Here is a 21,926-nt window from a genome sequence, read left to right on the forward strand (position 1 = left end):
TAATCAGTACTAAACCAGCACTAATCAGCACTAAACCAGCACTAAACTAGCACTAACCAGCACTAAATTCATGCTGGTTTATACTGGATTTTTCAGCAGGGAGGGGAAGATGTTTTAGTCTGTTTCTTACACAAAGCCAACATATGACCTCTGAATACTTGTATTATAATTTCATTGCATTTTTTAAAGCTTTTTTTAAAGCTCAAGAGCATCTGGTCATCTGGTCTGCGTTCACTGTATGAAAAAGGGCAGCGTGAACATTTTGCTGAATTTCTCCTTTTGTGTTTTGGATCGACATCAGGAAACAAGAAGCTCATTATTCCTTTAAATTATGCAACAATCTAAGGGGAAAAATGGACACTTTAAAAATAATGAAAGAAATTAATGATGTACACATGTACTAAATTGATGTAAGTAAACATATTGAACATATCGCAAAAACTCATTCTGAACTTCCAATCTTACAGCAATTAAAGACCCATTAAAACAACCACAACAAGCATGTGATCCTCTCATACGTCTCTGCTTAAACACCAGGTTATGAAGGGTTAAAAGAAACCGCACATTACTGGCCTTGTGTGGTTAGATGTCTGAGTAAGCAGCACTCAGGGGACATGCATGGGCCAGCAGGTCAAATCTGACCACACACACACACACACACGCAGAGAGAGAGAGAGAGAGAGAGAGGAGGAGGACTCTTTCTCGTCAGCATGACTTTTACTTTTAAATACATGAGGACTATAATGTTAAATAGACACGGATCTTAACAAACACAGCTCTTTAACAGTGCTGATGGCAGTGAGCAAGTGTGTGTGTGTGTGTGTGTGTGTGTGTGTGTGTGTGTGTGTGTGTGTGTGTGTGTGTGTGTGTGTGTGTGTGTGTGTGTGTGTGTGTGTGTGTGTGTGAAGAGAGAGAGAGAAATACAAGCATTTACTCACATCTGTGTCGGGGCCCTTGTCGGCCCCTGGACAGGAGAACGTAACAAACTCATGGCACCGTTTGTGGACCACAAAACAGCACACTGTGGATGAGAAGAAAGGGGAGATTAGATCAAAAACATAAACACTTTTGTTTCATATACATATCAAATATCAAACCTATAAATACCACTGAAATTTTGTGATTCTAGAAACCAGTTTCATTATTAATTTGCAGGCGGGGTTGCAGGCGCATGAAGGAATCTTACAAAACTGATTTCGGACAGACTGAGGCAGCGTAACGGTTTAAATGATCAAAATAGAGCGAGCTTTGGTGAAAACTAATCGAATATTTCATTACTACAACAGTAATTTCTCGCTAGAAATGACATTAAAAGTTGGAAAACGGTCAAAAATGTACATTTACACACAAACTTGACCACCAAGCACAACTTTCAGACGCCATCTTTATTTTTTTAGCTCAACTGTCACAGAATGAAACTCAAAGGATTGTGGGATATGTTGAGTTGACAACAGCAAAGTTTAAGGAGGCTTTGATTAAAAATAGCAAAATGCATATTTAAGAAAAAATCTAGACAAACTAGTTGATCTCTGTGATCATTGTTTCCACACTGGACACGTCAAAGTAAAAATTATAAACGGGTCCATTTGTCTTTCTGAACGGGCGCATGATGATGTTGTATCTCAATGCTCTTTGATTTGATGTGTTTGTGACCTGTTTAAATATTTGACGGTCTAAATGCAGTGAGTTTTGTCTTGCACTTCAACTGAGATGGTCCTCACTGCAGAACACGAAATCCAGGGGGAGGAGTTGGATCCAGATCCAACTCCTCCCACCTTACATATACCTGATCCTTAAACCCACCCCTAAACCTACCCATCTCCACCCCCTGATCCCTAAACCCACCCCTAAACCTACCCATCTCCACCCCTAAACCTACCCATCTCCACCCCTAAACCTACCCATCTCCACCCTGATCCCTAAACCCATCCCTAAACCTACCAATCTCCACCCCTTAGATGTGGATCCAACCCCACCCCCTGGATCTTGTGGACTGCATTGAGGTGCTACTGCTTCAACTAGTGCTGAATGTCTTTTCCCATGTGATGTGCCAGTAATGGACCCACAGTGGCTAAACACCGTCTGGCTCCGCCTGCTACAGTAGCCACGCCCCCAAACTCACGCTATTGGTTGAGCTGGAAAGAGATTGATGGATCTGGGAGGTGTTTCCCATACAAAGTCGTAACTCGCTGGTTCACTTCCACAGAACAATGCATCGTTGAAGAAATCAGCTAGCGAGTCACGACTGTGTCCCGAAACCGTATTGTCGCAAATTGATCGTTCAACCATGTTGGTTTCGGGAAACACAGACTCGTTGAACTGCTGATAACGACAGAACTTGCGACCGTAGTTGGCTAACAATGCTTTTGGGAAACACACCCCTGAGCGGGGCGCTCTCAATGTTTTGATGGTGCTTTGGGGTTCAATGTTTACACTGTTGGGGGAGATAAACCCAAGAACTGCATACTAATAGTAGTCATTGAACAATAAACTGGGTTAAGAGAATGTATTTTAACAAACAATCTTACATACTTCACCTTTAACAATGTATAAAGATACATTTCCTATATATATAGAGTTGTAAAATTCAATGCAACACTGAGAAACAGAATAAATCAATGAATGTTAGTGCTTGTCCTGATTAAAACGTATTAAACGACAACTCTCTCAAGAAATGAACAGTAAAGTGGAAACACGAATGGAGTAAGAGTCCTCACAGGTTGCTGGAAGGTTCTCTTGAGCTGGTCTCTTGTATTACACACAGCTGAGAGGGGAGATCTGTTTAAATGTCACCAGCATCAGCTACATTATCGGCACAAACGCCTCCCACAAACAGCCGAGAGCTGGGAATGACTCCAATCCAACAGCTCCATACAAACACCACCCTTCAATTCATATCTCAGGGCTTCAGTCATTTAGATTTATAGTGTCGAGCGTGGCGTCTCATCCCGTTACATCATCCTGACACATGACAGACTGAGTGTGAGTGATGACAAATGATGAGACATGTATCAATGAATATGAGTGATTGGACGATATGAAAACATGACACATGCTAATTGTGATGAACTAATAACACAATTGAATCATAGTGGGTGAATGATGCCGTCTAAGATGAGTGCGATGGAAGGAAGTGCATGAGAGACTCAACTCACAATAAATTCCAATAAACTATTTAATTTGTTGCTTTCAGCATTAAATACGAATATAATTTACATTAGTATTAACTTGTCCGCCATCTTGGATTTTGTTTTTCCCAAACCAGTTCAGCCCAACCTCTGTGCTGAAAAGATTTACTCATGTCAAGCACAGTGCTGAATGCCTAATACTACAACAAATAATAATAACCCCTAACCCTATCCGTAACCCTATCCGTAACCAATGAAATTGGCTGCAAGGTGGGATTTGCCCTGAACTGGGGGAGGGCAGGGGGGGGGGGGGGGTGTTGTGTTTGCTTTAGGCCAGTAAAAGACTGGATAATGTTTCTTCCGACCTTCTAAAACAATCTTCATGCCAGGAGCCTATGATGCCTAAAAATGCTGAATAGGTACACTCTAAAAAATGCTGGGTTGTTTTAACCCATTTTTGGGTAAAATATGGACAAACCCAAATGTTGGGTTAAAATTTTCATTTAAATACTTACAACCCAGCATTTTTTAGAGTGTAGGCGGATCACTGGCGCTTGAAACCGATCTGTTGCCCACAGTCAGATGTTCATATGCAGGCGTAACCTAAAGACACTCACACACACAGGAACTGGAGAGACAACACTGATTGATTGAATGGAGAAAATGTGTTTATTTGAGACAGCACAGTGCGTGTCCTGCTGTGTGTTTCTCTCATTTCCCAGTGAGTTCATTACTGCCATCAACTTGCATCCTCCAAAACACAGCTTCCTCTTCCTGACACTCCACTGACACTGTCCACACACAGGAAGACTATCACTGAGACATCTTCAGGAAGACTATCACTGAGACATCTTCAGGAAGACTATCACTGAGACATCTTTAGGAAGACTATCACTGAGACATCTTCGGGAAGACTATCACTGAGACATCTTCGGGAAGACTATCACTGAGACATCTTCGGGAAGACTATCACTGAGACATCTTCGGGAAGACTATCACTGAGACATCTTCGGGAAGACTATCACTGAGACATCTTCGGGAAGACTATCACTGAGACATCTTCGGGAAGACTATCACTGAGACATCTTCAGGAAGACTATCACTGAGACATCTTCAGGAAGACTATCACTGAGACATCTTCAGGAAGACTATCACTGAGACATCTTCGGGAAGACTATCACTGAGACATCTTCGGGAAGACAATCACTGAGACATCTTCGGGAAGACTATCACTGAGACATCTTTAGGAAGACAATCACTGAGACATCTTCGGGAAGACAATCACTGAGACATCTTCGGGAAGACTATCACTGAGACATCTTCGGGAAGACAATCACTGAGACATCTTCAGGAAGACTATCACTGAGACATCTTCGGGAAGACTATCACTGAGACATCTTCGGGGAGACTAACACTGAGACATCTTCAGGAAGACTATCACTGAGACATCTTCGGGGAGACAATCACTGAGACATCTTCGGGAAGACAATCACTGAGACATCTTCGGGAAGACTATCACTGAGACATCTTCGGGAAGACTATCACTGAGACATCTTTGGGAAGACTATCACTGAGACATCTTTGGGAAGACTATCACTGAGACATCTTCGGGGAGACTATCACTGAGACATCTTCGGGAAGACAATCACTGAGACATCTTCGGGAAGACTATCACTGAGACATCTTCAGGAAGACAATCACTGAGACATCTTCGGGGAGACTAACACTGAGACATCTTCGGGAAGACAATCACTGAGACATCTTCGGGAAGACAATCACTGAGACATCTTTGGGAAGACAATCACTGAGACATCTTCGGGAAGACTAACACTGAGACATCTTCGGGAAGACTAACACTGAGACATCTTCGGGAAGACTATCACTGAGACATCTTCGGGAAGACTATCACTGAGACATCTTCGGGAAGACTAACACTGAGACATCTTCAGGAAGACTATCACTGAGACATCTTCGGGAAGACTATCACTGAGACATCTTCGGGAAGACTAACACTGAGACATCTTCAGGAAGACTATCACTGAGACATCTTCGGGAAGACTAACACTGAGACATCTTCAGGAAGACTATCACTGAGACATCTTAGGGAAGACTATCACTGAGACATCTTCGGGAAGACTAACACTGAGACATCTTCAGGAAGACTATCACTGAGACATCTTCGGGAAGACTATCACTGAGACATCTTCAGGAAGACAATCACTGAGACATCTTCAGGAAGACTATCACTGAGACATCTTCGGGAAGACAATCACTGAGACATCTTCAGGAAGACTATCACTGAGACATCTTCAGGAAGACTATCACTGAGACATCTTCAGGATCTTCAGGAAGACAATCACTGAGACATATGTAAATGTCTTAAGTGACGTGACGCTAATGGACCGCATACAAATGGCTAGTAGTGAAGCAGCTGCAATCCACCTGTCACTCAAGTGGCCACACCCTTAATTATGCAGAACTTTAAGGCTTAATATAATTTAAACGGATGAGTTATAAAAAAATTCACCCCTCTCACAGTCGTCATGAAGGGCAAAATTAGCTATATAGACCAAAACCACTTTTTGTACCAGGCTGTAAACATATTTTTTTCTGCAGTAAAGTTGGGAACTTAACATGGGGGTCTATGGGATTGACTCTCTATTGGAGAATGTCTCTAGTGGCCAGTTGATGAATCAATCACTTCAGTGTTGGATTCAAAAGAGAGACCGGGAGGTTGCCACTTGGTAAACATATTAGTCTCCAACAGGTTACACAATCAAAAACCTGCTGGAAACCATCAGCATGGTAACATTCAAATACCATCTTGGGGACGATGAAGCAAATAAAAGCAGGAGACTAGTGTGTTTGTTGTCAAGACCACATGGGGAATCCATCAGTCCTGCACTCCAGATGTCACGGGTACATATAAGTGGAGCTCAGCAGATGTGAATGCGCAGGTGTGAATCAATCATCTTCACAGCACGTTTGTGTCACTGAGGGATGGAGATGCCACACAGCTGTATGATAATCGTCTCCCTCTTATACAACACATAAGGACAGTTCATATCTGCGTGTGGGTGTACAATATGTGAAGAAGTCAAGCTGACAATATTTGAGCAAAATTCAAAGCCAATGCCTGATCAACCACACACAGAGAGTGAGGGAGAGTGTGACTGTGGCTTATAAGAGAATACTAGTATTTATGGTTATTTGTTGGTTGTTATCTAGTGGTAACATCTGTTCTCGGAGCAGCACCAGCAGCTTCAGTCTTTCAACTGGACGACCCATCAATGCTTTGTTTTCTCTGGCAACGTCTCTATCTCTGAGGGAAAGCAATGAGATTGAATAGCACCCTCTCGTAATTGCTCTTCAAGTCTTGTTAAACGTTCCTCTGGCAGACACTTCTGGTCGTCTGCCCCAACCTGCTGAATAAATTATACCAGAAGCACAAAGAGTCTCATTCACTACCAACCAAAGCGTTCTCACGCAAAATTTCGGCCAGATTCGCAGAAACTAACACTGAATGTGCAACAATGGACACAGGTTCTCACACTTGATCCTGGCCAGATTTGCTCAAAGGGAATAACCTTAAACAAGACACCAGGTGAAGCCATGACACACAAAATGAACCCAGACAGAGTTAGAGGGCACTTTGTCTAAGCTGTGATATGCCTTGACAATCCTGTGTGAAAGCCTTGGACTAAATGAAAGCCTAAAGGCACACTGCGTATTAATTACTCCGTAAAATCACAAAACAATACAAAATGGAGTCTTCGAGCAGTGAGGATGATTTTGTTGTCCTCTCTCTTTTTAAAAAGAGAAAAATAAAGAGGAAAGATTGGGTCCATCCAGGACCCAGGGAGGAGAGTTCACTGCGGGATTATCCCGAGAGATTCAGAGTTTACTTTAGGAATCAGTGGCTCAGTTTGATGCTTTGCTAGCGATACTGGAGCCAGACAATCAATTTCCGTGAACCGATTGACCTTGAACAGTTCTGGAGCCACATATTATAAACAAGACCAGCAATTTCCATGAACTAATTGATCCTGAACAGTTCTGGATCTTGGCGTTCGCTTGTAATGTACGGTGGCTCTGAATTGTCAAAACACCTCTCAAAATGTAACGGATGCACAAAACGCAGGAAATTGAACCTGATCCGAACTTTTTTATGATGTACGAAAGTTTCTAAAGGCAGTGTGTAAACGTGATTGAACCAACGTGAGGTCGTATTTATTTTTTAACGTGTGAAAATTTCGGACTCGTTTGCAATGACCTTAACTAGGGCTGTAGTACTGAGTCCGGTCTTGGACTTGTCTCGGACTCGCTGGTATTCGGACTCGGACTTGTCTTGGTCTCGGCCAATGGTCTTGCCAATTATGGCTTTTGGTCTCGACCGAGTCCAGGTGTCTTTATTATGTTCCCAGTAAGCACACATGTTGCCGCCTGATGAAACTTTTTTCATTTGATTGGTTCAACCGCCACCCGCCCGAATTTAATTAAAATATTATTTTTCGTCACGTCATCCGCCCGATCCGCGGTTTATCCGCATCTCTAGAGAGTGTGTGTGTGTGTGTGTTGGCTCGGCCCTCCCTCATGCAGTTTAATTGGTTGACATCGTGTGTATGATTGACAGGAACAGAATGTGAGGCTGATCAGACAGTCTAAACGAATGTGTGTGCTCCTTTAGGCCTGTATAATTATTATTTTTTTTGTTCTTTGAATTAGTCAAATATTTTATATAAAATTAAAATTCATTATTTCATTATTATATAATGATTTAATTTCTATAGGCTATATTTTTAAAAATAGAGTCGGCTATTTGACACTGTTTTTGCTTTTAGATCAACAAATAATAGCCCAAAATGATTGTCTTGATAATGTCATGCATAAGACTTTTTTTTCCTGTCCTGGACTCGGTCTTGACTCGGACTCAAACCTTTTTGGACTCGGTCTTGTCTCGGACTCAAACCTTTTTGGACTCGGTCTTGACTCGGACTCAAACCTTTTTGGACTCGGTCTTGTCTTGGACTTGAACCTCTTTGGACTTGGTCTTGACTTGGACTTGACTAGTCCTGGTCTTGGACTTGTCTTGGACTCGACAAAGGTGGTTTTGACTACAGCCCTAACCTTAACCCTTCAGCAAACCATCAAAGTATGTGCTGGAGAAGTCTGGAGCCCCTACTTTTGTTGATGTAAACGGTGCTAGGCAAATGATTTGCACTTTGAATAGTTGCAAGAACAATAGCCCTCTGGAACAGGCCTCCTTCAGACTATTTGTTCCTTTCAGGGGAATGCCCCATAGGTTTCAGATGTCTGGTTTTGCTGTAACATTATCCCGCCTACACGTGAGACGCGATCTCTGTGCGCCAGTGCCTCTATTAGACCAAGCAAAGGTGGCTGAGCCAACATGGATAATCAATATCAGGTTTGATATCAATATTGCTCAAGGGATGAGGTGAACTAGATGAAACATGTACATCTGGATAAGTGCAAGACATTGAACCTAAGGGCAATCCTTGGATGAGAATCATAAACAACAGCTTGCAATGAACAGAACTACAACAATTCTGCCCAATTATACCCATCATTTCTAGGGACAGGCTTGGTGTGCATCAGCCCACAGTGTAATTACATAGGTCAACTGATGTAGAAAGGTGAAATGGGCTGTTGTCAATTCCACTAAGAAATAATTTCTGCTGGGAAGACAACAGATACTTTATGTGAAACAGACTCTGATCTTATAAAGGAGTAAAGCCGCCTACACACAAGAGTTCACGCCGTCGCAACGCTGCAAATACACTGGTTTCAGGGGGATGTTCATGGGATAAAAGCTGCTGTGCAACACTGTGTATTGTGAAAAGCACTATACAATTGACTTGACTTGATCTGTTGATCAATCTCAAGAGGGGCAGGTGCAGTTGTATTTGTGTAAATCCAATTAACTGATTTCCGTACATCTTATGCATTCAGTTGAGTCTTCTCTTCATTTATGAGGTTTGGCATACAAGCGTTCATACAAGTTGGTATGTCGCTGTTTCTCCATTTACTCAGCGGATAAAAGCAGTTGGTAGAAGTCAGTATTCTGTGTCAGGATCCTGAATAACTGTGTAGACATGCGGCGGTCAAATGATGCAAATCTTTCCTTTAGATAGCACACATTAACCCTTTAGAACCTGAAGCTAAAAGATGTGTTTTTCACATATTTAGATTTGTTGACTGTAAAATTCGAAAACAATGTGCTATCTTCATGTGCAAGGTGTCATCTTTTTCAGAAAAAGATTAGCTTTCAACAAATTACAGTTATTGACCATTACTGTGTGTGGTGAGTTTGTAAAAAGAATTTAAATAGACAAAAAAACAAACAAAAACAAAAAAACGAGAATAAATGTACTGAATTTTTATTTAGAAAAAATCACGAACGAAAGAAACTAACACTTTAAAGTTGAAAAATGAACTATAATACATATATACAAGTCTTTCTTGTGACATTGGGTTGCACAGTTTTCATTCAGGACACTTTTTTTCAAACACGCACACATACAAATGCATGCATTCATAGGCGGCTCGCACACATGCACACACCATATGCTAAGATACGTGAAAGAGTAACGGCCATCCGCCTCCCAAGTTTCATTAAAAATCATCCCACTCCCCTCTTCTGCTGCCTAACACTTCTTTCGCCACGTATTTGTTCGTTTCTTTTATTATTTTATGCAATCCAAAACACTCTAACCTGCTCAAATCCTTCCTTCCCGCTCTGCCAGAAAGCTGCTGTCATTTGCAGAAGGAAAGCATGAAATTACCATAATGAGCCGTATATTGTCGAAAAGCACATGTTGTCTACTTCAAAGGCAATTTGAAGGGTTTTGATAGTGCAAACGGTTGAAGAGTTACACATCACAGCCAGGTCTAAAGGGTTAAGAAGGGGAGGTACTCATATTATATATATTTTGTATATACTCATATATTTTGTGAGGGGAGGTACTCATATTATGTGGGTCGTCAATTTCAAAATGTAGGGGAAGTTACTTTTAAAAGTAGTGTTAGAATATTGCGTTACTCCCTAAAAAGTGACTAATTGTGTAATGCATTGTTACTTTTGCGTTACTTTTTCTCACCCGGGCTGGGTTGAATGTTTTTTAATAACAAAAAAACCCTCCAAAAGTTTTATTTTTGGCAAATGTAAAGGCACTTTCACATCAAAAGTGAAACGAATAAGCCTAAGGAAACACAAACACAAAGAAACACAAATGTGATATTTATCTAAAGTCATTTTTTTTGCTTATTCGTATTGTTGAATTGGATTATCAGGTCAGCAGCGAAGATACTGGTTAATAAAGTGAGATTAAATACATATTTGTGTTATTTTACATATTTAACTATTGCAGGTTTGCGTAATATTCACTGTTTTAATCATTATGAGGAATACTGAATCTGTTTTTGAGTGAGATGAGTAAATACCTGCTCACATTTAGTCTCCAACTTCAATAACCATCATGTTCACACACACAAACACACCGCCTCTGCACTTACTCACGATTCACATCAACATGGGGACTGGAAAGGTATCAGTCCATACATTGGAAAACCAAGTAACTTGCGTTACTTAATTGAAAAAGTAACAGTTACTTTACTAGTTACTAGAAAAATGATGATTATGTAATTTGTAATGTGTTCCCCAACACTGGTGATTATGCTTGAATACACTGTTTATCCCACTGAGTGATATATCAACACTGACTTAATTTTGCAGCAATGCCCCAAGCAAGATGTAGGATTTATGTGGATAATACATTTTAATAAACATTAAGGTGGAGGATAATTTTCGAGTTCAAGTAGATAATAAAGTTAAAGAGGGCAGAGTCAGACCAAACGGGAATATTAAACTACATTACACTGATGATGAGCACACCACTCTGGGAACCACCACAGTCTGCTTAATTCGTGTAGCTTGCAAGACGAACACCTGAGCAACCGTGCTGGGCTTGTACTGAACAACATTAACCGTAAGCACCAAGCCAGCCAGGACCAAGATGGAAATGCATGGTCTTTTCCGCAAGGATGATAGATTCAGCGCTAGACAGAGATGCTTTAGTTAGCTGGACAGATGGTGCTTCATCAGGTGTCTTCTAATTAATCAACACAAGCTTTGTTTTCTCCACTCAGCCAGGTAAAAGCCAACAGATTAAACAGAGTCATTACACAAAGCAGCTTACAGAGCACCACAACAATGACTATCACTCACTCACTCAGTCTGTCAGGGGCTTTAATGCTCGGATGAGCCAGGGTTAGTCTCACTCAGGTAAAAACACTCAGTTTACTTACTTTTAATGGGATTACACAGTCCATACAATAAACAAGTATCCCTAACCCATTGTATGACTGAATTATATACACACAAATGACTAATGCTGTATATAATAATGATAACAGATCCCTGTGGAAGCTTGTTTTTGCCATGGAATAAAACAATTTAAAAGATAACTGAGAGTTTACATTTTACAATTCTGACTTTATTTCTCAAAATTGCGAGACATAAACTCGCAATTGCGAGTTATAAAGTCCAAATCTGAGGGATAAAAAGACTGACTTTATTTTCTCAGAATTGCGAGTTTATATCACACAACTCTGACTTTATATCTCGCAATTCTGACTTTATATCTCGCAATTCTGACTTTATATCTCACAATTCTGACTTTATATCTCACAACTCTGACTTTATATCTTGCAATTCTGACTTTATATCTCGCAATTCTTACTTTATATCTCACAACTCTGACTTTATAACTCGCAACTCTGACTTTATATCTTGCAATTCTGACTTTATAACTCGCAATTCTTACTTTATATCTCACAACTCTGACTTTATATCACGCAACTCTGACTTTATAACTCGCAATTCTGACTTTATAACACGTAATTCTGACTTTATATCTTGCAATTCTGACTTTATAACTCGCAATTCTTACTTTATATCTCACAACTCTGACTTTATATCACGCAACTCTGACTTTATAACTCGCAATTCTGACTTCATATCAAGCAATTCTGACTTTATATCACGCAACTCTGACTTTATAACTCGCAATTCTGACTTCATATCAAGCAATTCTGACTTTATATCTCGCAACTCTGACTTTATATCACGCAACTCTGACTTTATAACTCGCAATTCTGACTTCATATCAAGCAATTCTGACTTTATATCTCGCAACTCTGACTTTATATCTCACAATTCTGACTTAACTCGCAATTCTGACTTTATATCAAGCAATTCTGACTTTATAACTCGCAATTCTGACTTCATATCAAGCAATTCTGACTTTATAACTCGAAATTCTGACTTTATATCTCACAATTCTGACTTTATATCTCGCAATTCTGACTTTATATCTCACAATTCTGACTTTATATCTCACAACTCTGACTTTATAACTCGCAACTCTGACTTTATAACACGTAATTCTGACTTTATATCTTGCAATTCTGACTTTATAACTCGCAATTCTTACTTTATATCTCACAACTCTGACTTTATATCACGCAACTCTGACTTTATAACTCGCAATTCTGACTTCATATCAAGCAATTCTGACTTTATATCTCGCAACTCTGACTTTATATCTCACAATTCTGACTTAACTCGCAATTCTGACTTTATATCAAGCAATTCTGACTTTATATCTCACAACTCTGACTTTATATCACGCAACTCTGACTTTATAACTCGCAATTCTTACTTTATATCTCACAACTCTGACTTTATATCACGCACCTCTGACTTTATAACTCGCAATTCTGACTTCATATCAAGCAATTCTGACTTTATATCTCGCAACTCTGACTTTATATCTCACAATTCTGACTTAACTCGCAATTCTGACTTTATATCAAGCAATTCTGACTTTATATCTCACAACTCTGACTTTATATCTCACAACTCTGACTTTATATCACGCAACTCTGACTTTATAACTCGCAATTCTGACTTCATATCAAGCAATTCTGACTTTATATCTCGCAACTCTGACTTTATATCTCGCAATTCTGACTTAACTCGCAATTCTGACTTTATATCACACAATTCTGACTTTATATCTCGCAATTCTGACTTAATAACTCGCAATTCTGACTTTATATCTCGCAATTCTGACTTTATATCAAGCAATTCTGACTTTTTATCTCACAACTCTGACTTTATAACGCAATTCTGACTTTATATCACGCAATTCTGACTTTATATCACGCAGTCTGAGATAAAAAGTCTGAATCGCAAGATGTAAACTCGCAATTGTGAGGAAAAAAAGGCGGAATTGTAAGATAAAAAGTCGCAATTACCTTATTTATTTTTTATTCCATGGCGGAAACAAGCTTCCATGGATCCCTGAGTATGAAGGCAGGAAAGATCAACTTTGAGACAGAGAAAAATATACTAAAGAGGAGCACAATTTTAATAATAATCAATCACCTGTTCAGAAAGGGATTGATGAGTGTAAAATATGAATAAACAGAACATATTTTCAGAATTCAAAAAGTCCTTGTTAGTCCAATAACAACATTTATTGAAACCAAATTGACAAAATGACTCATGCGCTTCCTTTGCTTTATGAAAACATTTCAGAATAATTCCACACGTAAGGCTGATTTCATATGCAAACATGTAACCCAATCATAGCAGTGAGCTTTTGTACATACAAAGTCTTAAAGGAGACGCAACCCTTAATTGGACCAAATCACAAGCTTTCTAAAAATCAGAGGGCCAAAAAGAAAAAAAAAAACTGCACCTAACATTATAAGCACACTTTAGGAAATATAAAAAAATTACCTCCTTTAAAAATGCAAATGCCAAATTCTTAGAAAATTCTCTTTGAATTCATGATGTTTTTGAAAATCTTCTATACAATTTTCAATATAATGACAAAAAATGTGGTGTAACAAACAAAGAAAAGTGTTCTTCCCTTACACCCTGAATACATGTGACTGTACACATCTTAAATATATATTTAAAAATAAAAACTTCACTTCCTGTCCTCTCGCACCACAACTTTTTGGTGAAAAATAGATTTTAATATACATAAGCAGTGACTATAAATGCTGTTTTCCTTTCAATAATTTATTTATTTGAATGTTTCTTCATAACAGTTGTCTGACCTATATGATTTTTGACTATTTGCTGCTTTCTTTTTTTTAATAAGCTTTAGTGTAGTAATGCTTATGATGCCTAGGAACAGAGCAAGTAGAGAAAAGTAGAGATGTTCAGCCATTATTATCTATATTTGACTGCCACATAAGAGCACTACTCACAATTGAGTACACAACACACACACACACAGGCTAGGGTTACTGCTTTCTCTCATACAGCACACATGTACACATCTCACAGGCTGTCCGACAACAACAGGCACACGAGTCCTACTCCTTTTCTGTGTGTCAAGTTCTCCTCAAAGTTTCATGGGGCTGAAGAACGATCCTGTTATAGTCTGGCGGTGAGAAACTGACCCGCTCTGTTGTTTACACATCCCACAGTCACTCTATCCCTGCGTAACGACAGCGCCATGGCAACAGACTGACAGGTAACCAGCGCGCCATGGCAACAGACTGACAGGTAACCAGCGCACCTGTAGCGCACGCGACGGACGGAGACGCCACACCTGAGATAAAACGAGCAGTGAAAGCTATCAGAGAGAACTCGATAGTGTTACATTCATACTCATTTGCATATTCATAGAACCGCGCATACTAAATGAGGCAAGGGTGTCGAGTTACATTCAAGATATTTTAAGGCATGAATATTTTTTTTCCAAGGAAAAAACATTCAAATATGTCGTTTTGGTGATCAAAGATGAGTTTTAATGGATACAATGATTGATTGACTCCAGGGGGACTTTAAGAACAACAAAAAACTACAATTGCAATATGCCTGGCCAAGTATAAAGCTATCAGAGAGAACTGATAGTGTTATACAGATGATACGGTCATGAACACACACACACACACTTACACACACACGGCCTCATGAAGTGAAAAGCTCTACAGCACATGAACTGCCAGAGGAAAATAAAGTCAGCCAAACTAGAGCGGTTTGCTGGTCTTAGCTGGTGCTCTTCGCGCGTCGGTCAATAACGACCGTTTATTTATTTATTTTTTGTCAATGAAATGAATGTACTATATTTTAGTTTTTTATTTAATATTTTGTATTTTTAGGGGATTTTATGGTACTAAATTATATTTACGCTGTAATTATAATCCATTTATTCACTTTTTGAGCATAGACCTGAAGATTACATTCCCAGCTTAAGCTGTGGTAAATCTTGAATGCTTTAGAGCGACAGACTGAAGTTTGATCTCTTTTCAAAGACGACACTTGGCAGATTATTGCTGAAGTGAACAAAAGGTTTAAAAAGTGAACTTAACAAAAGTTACAGAATTTTACGTTTATTGTTATTAAAAATAAAAATATTCGCAATTTTTATATGAAGTATATATTTTCAAAATCATGTTTTACTCTATTTTGACCACGAGGAGCACAAGTGTGACTATTTTTACAGGACCATTTAACCTGTTCGAATCATTTCCATGATTTTTTTTTTTTTTTTGTGTGTGTGTGTTCACATAGCAAGTGCCAAAACCTTTACCAAGTTTTGTACCATTCAGATGAAGTAAAAAATTCGAAAAAAACAAAACGTAAATTTTTCGGTCAAAAATGGTTACCAGAGTCTAACAGGTCTCCATGTGTCCAAAACAGCTCTAAAAGCAGCACCCGGAGACCAGCTGGTTAGACTGGTTTAAGCTATCATGGCAGACCAACAGTTTGAAATAATTTTGTTGAACAAATTTCTTAAAGTTAGTTTCAACATAGTGTGAACATTAAACTATAATAATTTTCCGTTTAATGGTAAATAATTAGTAACCAAGTGTCCGAAAACACTACATTCAGTTTGCACTAACTTATCTTCTTTTAAAGTATATTATTTACAGTATTCTTGGTAAAAGTGTCCTTCTTTTTCTTCTAATGTTTTAAACACTAAGATATACTGTATCTTATTGACACATATGGAAGTTTGTTTCCGCCACAGAATGAAACATTTTAAAAGATAATTGCGACTTTTTATCTCACAATTGCGTGAAATAAAGTCAGAATTGCGGAAAAAGTCAGAATTGCGAGATATAAAGTCAGAATTGCGTGAAATATACTTGAAATATACTGACTTTTTTCTCAGAATTGCATGTTTATATCTTGCAATTCTGACTTTATAACACGCAATTGCGAGTTATAAAGTCAGAATTGCATGATATAAAGTCGCAATTGCGTGTTATAAAGTCAGAATTGTGAGATATAAACTATTCTGTGGTAAAAAAAAAAAAAAAGTCTGTCTTTTTTTTCCCTAGAATTGGACTTTATTCTGAATTCTGACATCTTTTCTCAGAATTGCGAGATATAAAGTCCAATTGCGAGGAAAAAAGTCAGAATTCTTTAAATAAATATCTTTATAATTTTTATCTCACAATTGCAACTTTATTTCTCGCAATTCTGACTTTATATCACGCAATTCTGAGAAATAAAGTCAGAATTGCGAGATGTAAACTCGCAAACCCCGGCAGGAACAACACAACGAAGCCCACCGAAGTGATGTCAGCAGGAAGTGATGCATGTGATGATGTCAGCAAAGACACTTTCCCCTGCCTCTGTTCATTTACTCACACTAATTGCTGGCCTTTCTCTTTCTGTGCGCGTACGTGTGTGTGTGTGTGTGTGTGTCTCAAGGCAAACCCAGTGGTCCCCTGCTGTCGCCAAGGCAACCGAGCAGATCATTCATATCACTGTGTATCTCCTTCCAGCATATCAATATCACTGAGATGTGTGTTTCTGGATCATAGTTTGGAGTGGATTTTGAAGTTTACAGTAAATAGTGACAGTGTGGGTGTTATCTATCAGACAGCGTTTATAATGATAGAAAAACAAGTCCTTTCCAAAATCATGTTGAGGATGACAGAATAAAGTCAAAAAAGTCCACTTTTTTTTTTTTTTAAGGCAATGACTATAAAATATTTATATATAAGCTAATTTTTTGAGATATCAAGCTCAAATTTGGAAAACAACTTTTATGGCTTTGATTTTCTCACAGTTTTAGAGTAAAACATGTTTTTGAAAATATATATTTCATGTGCAAATTTTAAATAAATGTAACAATAAACGTCAAATTCTGTAACTTTTTTAAGCTCTATTATTCAGCAATAATCTGCCATGTGTCGTCTTCGAAAACTTCAGTCTGTCGCTCTAAAGCACTCAAGATTTACCACAGCTTAAGCTGGATATTTAATCTTCAGGTCTATGCTCAAAAAGTGAATAAATGGATTATAAATACAGCGTAAATATAATTTAGTACCATAAAATCCCCAAACAAAATATTAAATAAAAAACAATATCAAACTAAAATAGAGTACATTCATTTCATTGAAATAAAATAATAAATTTCAGTCATTTTTGACTGTAGTACTAAAGTTATACTGTGTCCTGCATCATGAACAAACATGCCTGGATAAGACAGGCGAGTGTCACGAGCTCAGGAAGAGCTGTGAATGAAACCCAGCGAGTGTGTGAAGGGCTAAACACAGATGTGCTGACACCACAGGAGAGAAGAAGAGAGGAAGAGCGGACACACTCCCGAGGGTAATGCTGTTTCTGGGCTGTAACGGATGCATTCAGTGTTCCTGAGGGACCTGATGTCAAGAAATTAACTTTATTTAGTTGCAGATGCAAAACTTTCTTTGACACACTGGGCCAGATTTACTAAGCGCAAACCCTCTTTTGGTGTTAAAAAACACTGTCGGGATTTACTAAAGACACGGAGTGAAAAATGAGCGCTGTAAAAGTTGTGGACCGGGTTGTTTTAGCATCTGAGTTTCCCTTTCAGACGCAAAATTTACCGGAGGAGAGTATTCAAATGAATCACGCAAGGATTCACCGATATGAACATTTTGGCCGATACCGATAACCGATAATTATTATATTTGAAAGCCGATAACCGATATATCGGCCGATAAATCTAAATCCACATTTTTATATAATTTTTGAGAGCCTGATTACAAAAACAAAAGTCTCACCATTAAAATCCATGTCCCAAACACACAATTATAATGTTCTCATGATAATTTTATGTAGCCGATATGACAGACTTTACTGTATTTTCCTTTTTCAAAGTGATTTCAATCATATTTCAAGCAATTCAAATCCATCATGTTGAACAGTGCGCATCTGAAGAGTCTCAGCTGAAGGAAATAATACATTATTTATCGGCTTTAATATATCAGACAAATGTTCTTATCGGGCCGATAACGATAACATCAAAAATTAACCGATATATATTGGCCGATATATCGTGCATCCCTAATGCAAGGTGATTTACTAAGGTTTGCGCTAGTCAATTCACTGGTATTTGCACCATTATTTACCGCACAAAAAAAGCACGTCTTAAACCCGATGCTAATTTTGGCTTCTCTTGGTAGATTGTGTTGGTCATTATGGAAATGATCCGGCTGCATCTGTCTTCTTTAATTTGCTTATTATCAGAAGATTCACTCGCAGAACTTTCCACTTTTATGGGATTGCGCTCGCATGCTAATTTGCCCTGTTTAGTAAATCTGGCCCACTCATGAAAAGCACATAAACCACATGATTCAGTTTCGGTTTAATCCGTGGTAAATAAGCAATTTCTAGATTGTTCTCCCCAAAAGTATAAACTCTGTCTCTGTGGCGCTATCAAAAACAAAGACCATATAGCTAGCTAGTTGCTAACAAATGGCTAAATATAAAGTTGTTGGAGACATTAAACATCATCATGCCAAACACAATCTCACTAGTGCATTTTTACAGCCTTGTTGTGTTTATACTCGCGCTCTAGCAAACAAACCAACTTGTAGATTTTAAATAAAGATCGAAAGAGTCGTCGAAAGCTTAGCGGTGATGACGTTGAAGTCATCCAATCGTGCTGGAGCCTAACTTTGTTATAGCCGAACTTTAGCTTGTTATTGTCTTCAAAAATGTTTAAAAAGTTGTGCATTTTTGAAGATTATCTTAGTGAAGAAAAAAAAAAAAGGTTTAAGAACTTGTGTTGGTCACAGAGCCTATTTTCTGCAATCATCCAAAAGCCTGTGGAACAATCCTATTGGATTGTTGTTGAGGGAACCAGAATGAGGCTGACATCCAGTTTGGCTTACAAAAATACGCCATCCCTGCAGGACTTTATTCTGACCAGCCCAACATGGCAACACTGGCCCAACCGATGACCAATGGCAGATTCGTACTAGTGGCACAGAAATGATACTTCTCCTTCAAGAATAATCTTCAACAAGAACAAGTGATGGACTGCAACAGGCCATTTCACTTCAGGTGAACACATCCCAGACAGCAACATAGTGTCGGCCCAGATCCGGCCCACATCTGGTGCACACGGATCCCACATGGCCCAGATGTGGCCCGGATCTGGGCCGACACTACAGTAGGTTGCTGTCTGGGATGATGCTTGTAACATAATTTGCTCAAAGTTTCCGAAAGCAGCCCTGACAGCAGCACAGTGTCGACCCAGATCCGGCTCACATCTGGTAAGCGTTGAATCCACATGTAGCGGATGTGCCCCGGATCTGGGCTGACAATATGTTGCTATTTGGGAGCTATTCAATGTGTACGAGAGTGAACTGTCCCAAACTCCCTTGTGGTGATCGAACTCTTGTGGCTGTTTAGACATATTAAACACAAATCAGACATTGCTTGAAGAAACATTGAGGAGTTGCCCACAGTTTACTTTAAAAAAACTGGCACATGCATTTGGCACAGCCACACCCAGACAGCAACATAGTGTCGGCCCAGATCCGGCCCACATCTGGGCTGTGTGAAATCCGGATCTGGGCCGACACTATGGTGCTGTCTGGGCAGTTTGTCGTACGGAGAATCAATGGAGAAACGGGACAGTTTATATTTAGCTTTCCTCAGCTACAACCCTCTGGTGCTCTTCGGTCAAAAATATGTTATTGTTTTATCATTTTTTTCTTCATCGGAAAGGTATGAAACTTGGTAAAGGTTTTGGCACTTGCTATGTGGACACACACACACACACACACACACACACAAAATAAAATAAAAATCATGGACATGATTGGAACAGGTTAAATGGTCCTGCAAAAAATACTCACACTTGTGCTCCTCGCGGTCAAAAATGAGCGGGGACAAATTTCATCTAGTGGAAACTTTTGGTACTGCAGCCAAAACTATCAAGCTCAAATTTTTAACACAACTTGTTTAGATGTATGGCTTTTACACGTTTTTGAAAATATATATTACATATATTACAAAATTTTAAATAGTATTTTTGCACATTTTTATAACAATAAATTAAAATGTTTAAGTTTTGCAATAATCTGCCTTTGAAAATAGATCAAACTTCAGTCTGTTGCTCAAAAGCATTCAAGATTTACCACAGCTTAAGTTGGAAATTACATTTTCATGTCTATGCTCAAAAAGTGAACACATGGATTATAAATACAGCGTAAATATAATTTAGTACCATAAAATAATCCCCTAAAAATACAAAATAAAAAAAACGATCAAACTAAAATATAGTACATTAATTTCATTTAAATTAAAAAAATAATAATTTCTGTCATTTTTGACCAACACGATACAACACCATTCAACTTCTAAAGCCACAATTTACAGAATCCTACTTGGCAAATCTTCAAGGAAACAAAATGCATCAATGAGTAAAAGTTACAAAACTACACGATTATAAAAACTTGGGAAAACTTCGTCAAATAATTTCAAACATTTTTCTTTCTTTTTTTTCTTCTAAATTTGCCCCAATTCATCACCAAAATCAATTTCAATGGGTTATATTCTACCAAAATGTTGTGTTTATAAGTGAAAATGCAGGATTTGCATTTGTCCTTGACTTTTTGTTTCAACCCTGTTACACACTGTGACAATTCCCTTACTGGTTTGAATTTTCTCACATCATTTTTGCGGGATAACATTTTCAAGTTTCTCTACAATCTTCATTTATTCAGCCTCATGATACTTACAATGTAATTGTCCGATGGTATAGGCATGAGTTGGGAAACAGATTTCTTCAAAAGTTTTCAAACATCAGAAAAGTATTTTTGGGCCAAGAAAATCCCACATCTAATTACGCAATGCACAGTAAACACTGCATATCTGACAACACAACGAGAAACTCTTTATGTGAAGTAAACTTAAAGTGAAAAGCATGTGGGTGAGAGCACGTCCCAGATGAACACATTAATCGTGACAACAGAATGTTTAAAAAGATTAGAGTGAATAAATCCTCTAGTGTTCTCTTTTCATTTCATTACTCATTTGCATGGTCATTCCCTCTCTAATTGACTCATTCTGTCGTGTCACATTAGGATGGAGTGGGTGGGCTGTGTTTCCAGCTGCGAGTGCTCTTTCCCTCTCTCGTGGGCAACACACATTAAACATTGTTATGCACTGTGAGTAAACCTTTCCCTGACCTATTTTCTGTCCTCAGTCAGGGCTGGAGGGTCTCCTTACACACACACACACACACACACACACACTCACACTGACGGGACGGTAGCAGAGCTATAGCCTACAATATAATACTACATAACCTTTCATAACTGGATCACGAGATTAATTTGAGATAACTGCAATTACCATTTACTTTACATTTCCAATAATGTACAATGGTGTTTAATAGAGAAGTGCCAATTTTTTTTTTTTTTTTTTTTTCTTGAGAAAACACCAAATGGTTTGGTTTGGTT

General features: G+C 38.6%; 1 protein-coding gene across 2 annotated transcripts in view; it reads right to left on the reverse strand.

Annotated features, from left to right (window-relative positions):
- prkcab (protein kinase C, alpha, b) overlaps positions 1–21,926 on the reverse strand; it is a 185,666-nt gene that overhangs the window by 119,083 nt on the left and 44,657 nt on the right. For both annotated transcript variants that reach the window (XM_079894726.1, XM_079894725.1), the window contains exon 3: positions 939–1,021. In XM_079894726.1, the coding sequence (XP_079750852.1) occupies positions 939–1,021 (83 nt within the window). The remainder of the gene's footprint in view (positions 1–938; positions 1,022–21,926) is intronic.

Source organism: Squalius cephalus, assembly GCF_949319135.1.
Source record: "Squalius cephalus genome assembly, chromosome: 1".
Classification (NCBI taxonomy): Eukaryota; Metazoa; Chordata; class Actinopteri; order Cypriniformes; family Leuciscidae; genus Squalius; species Squalius cephalus.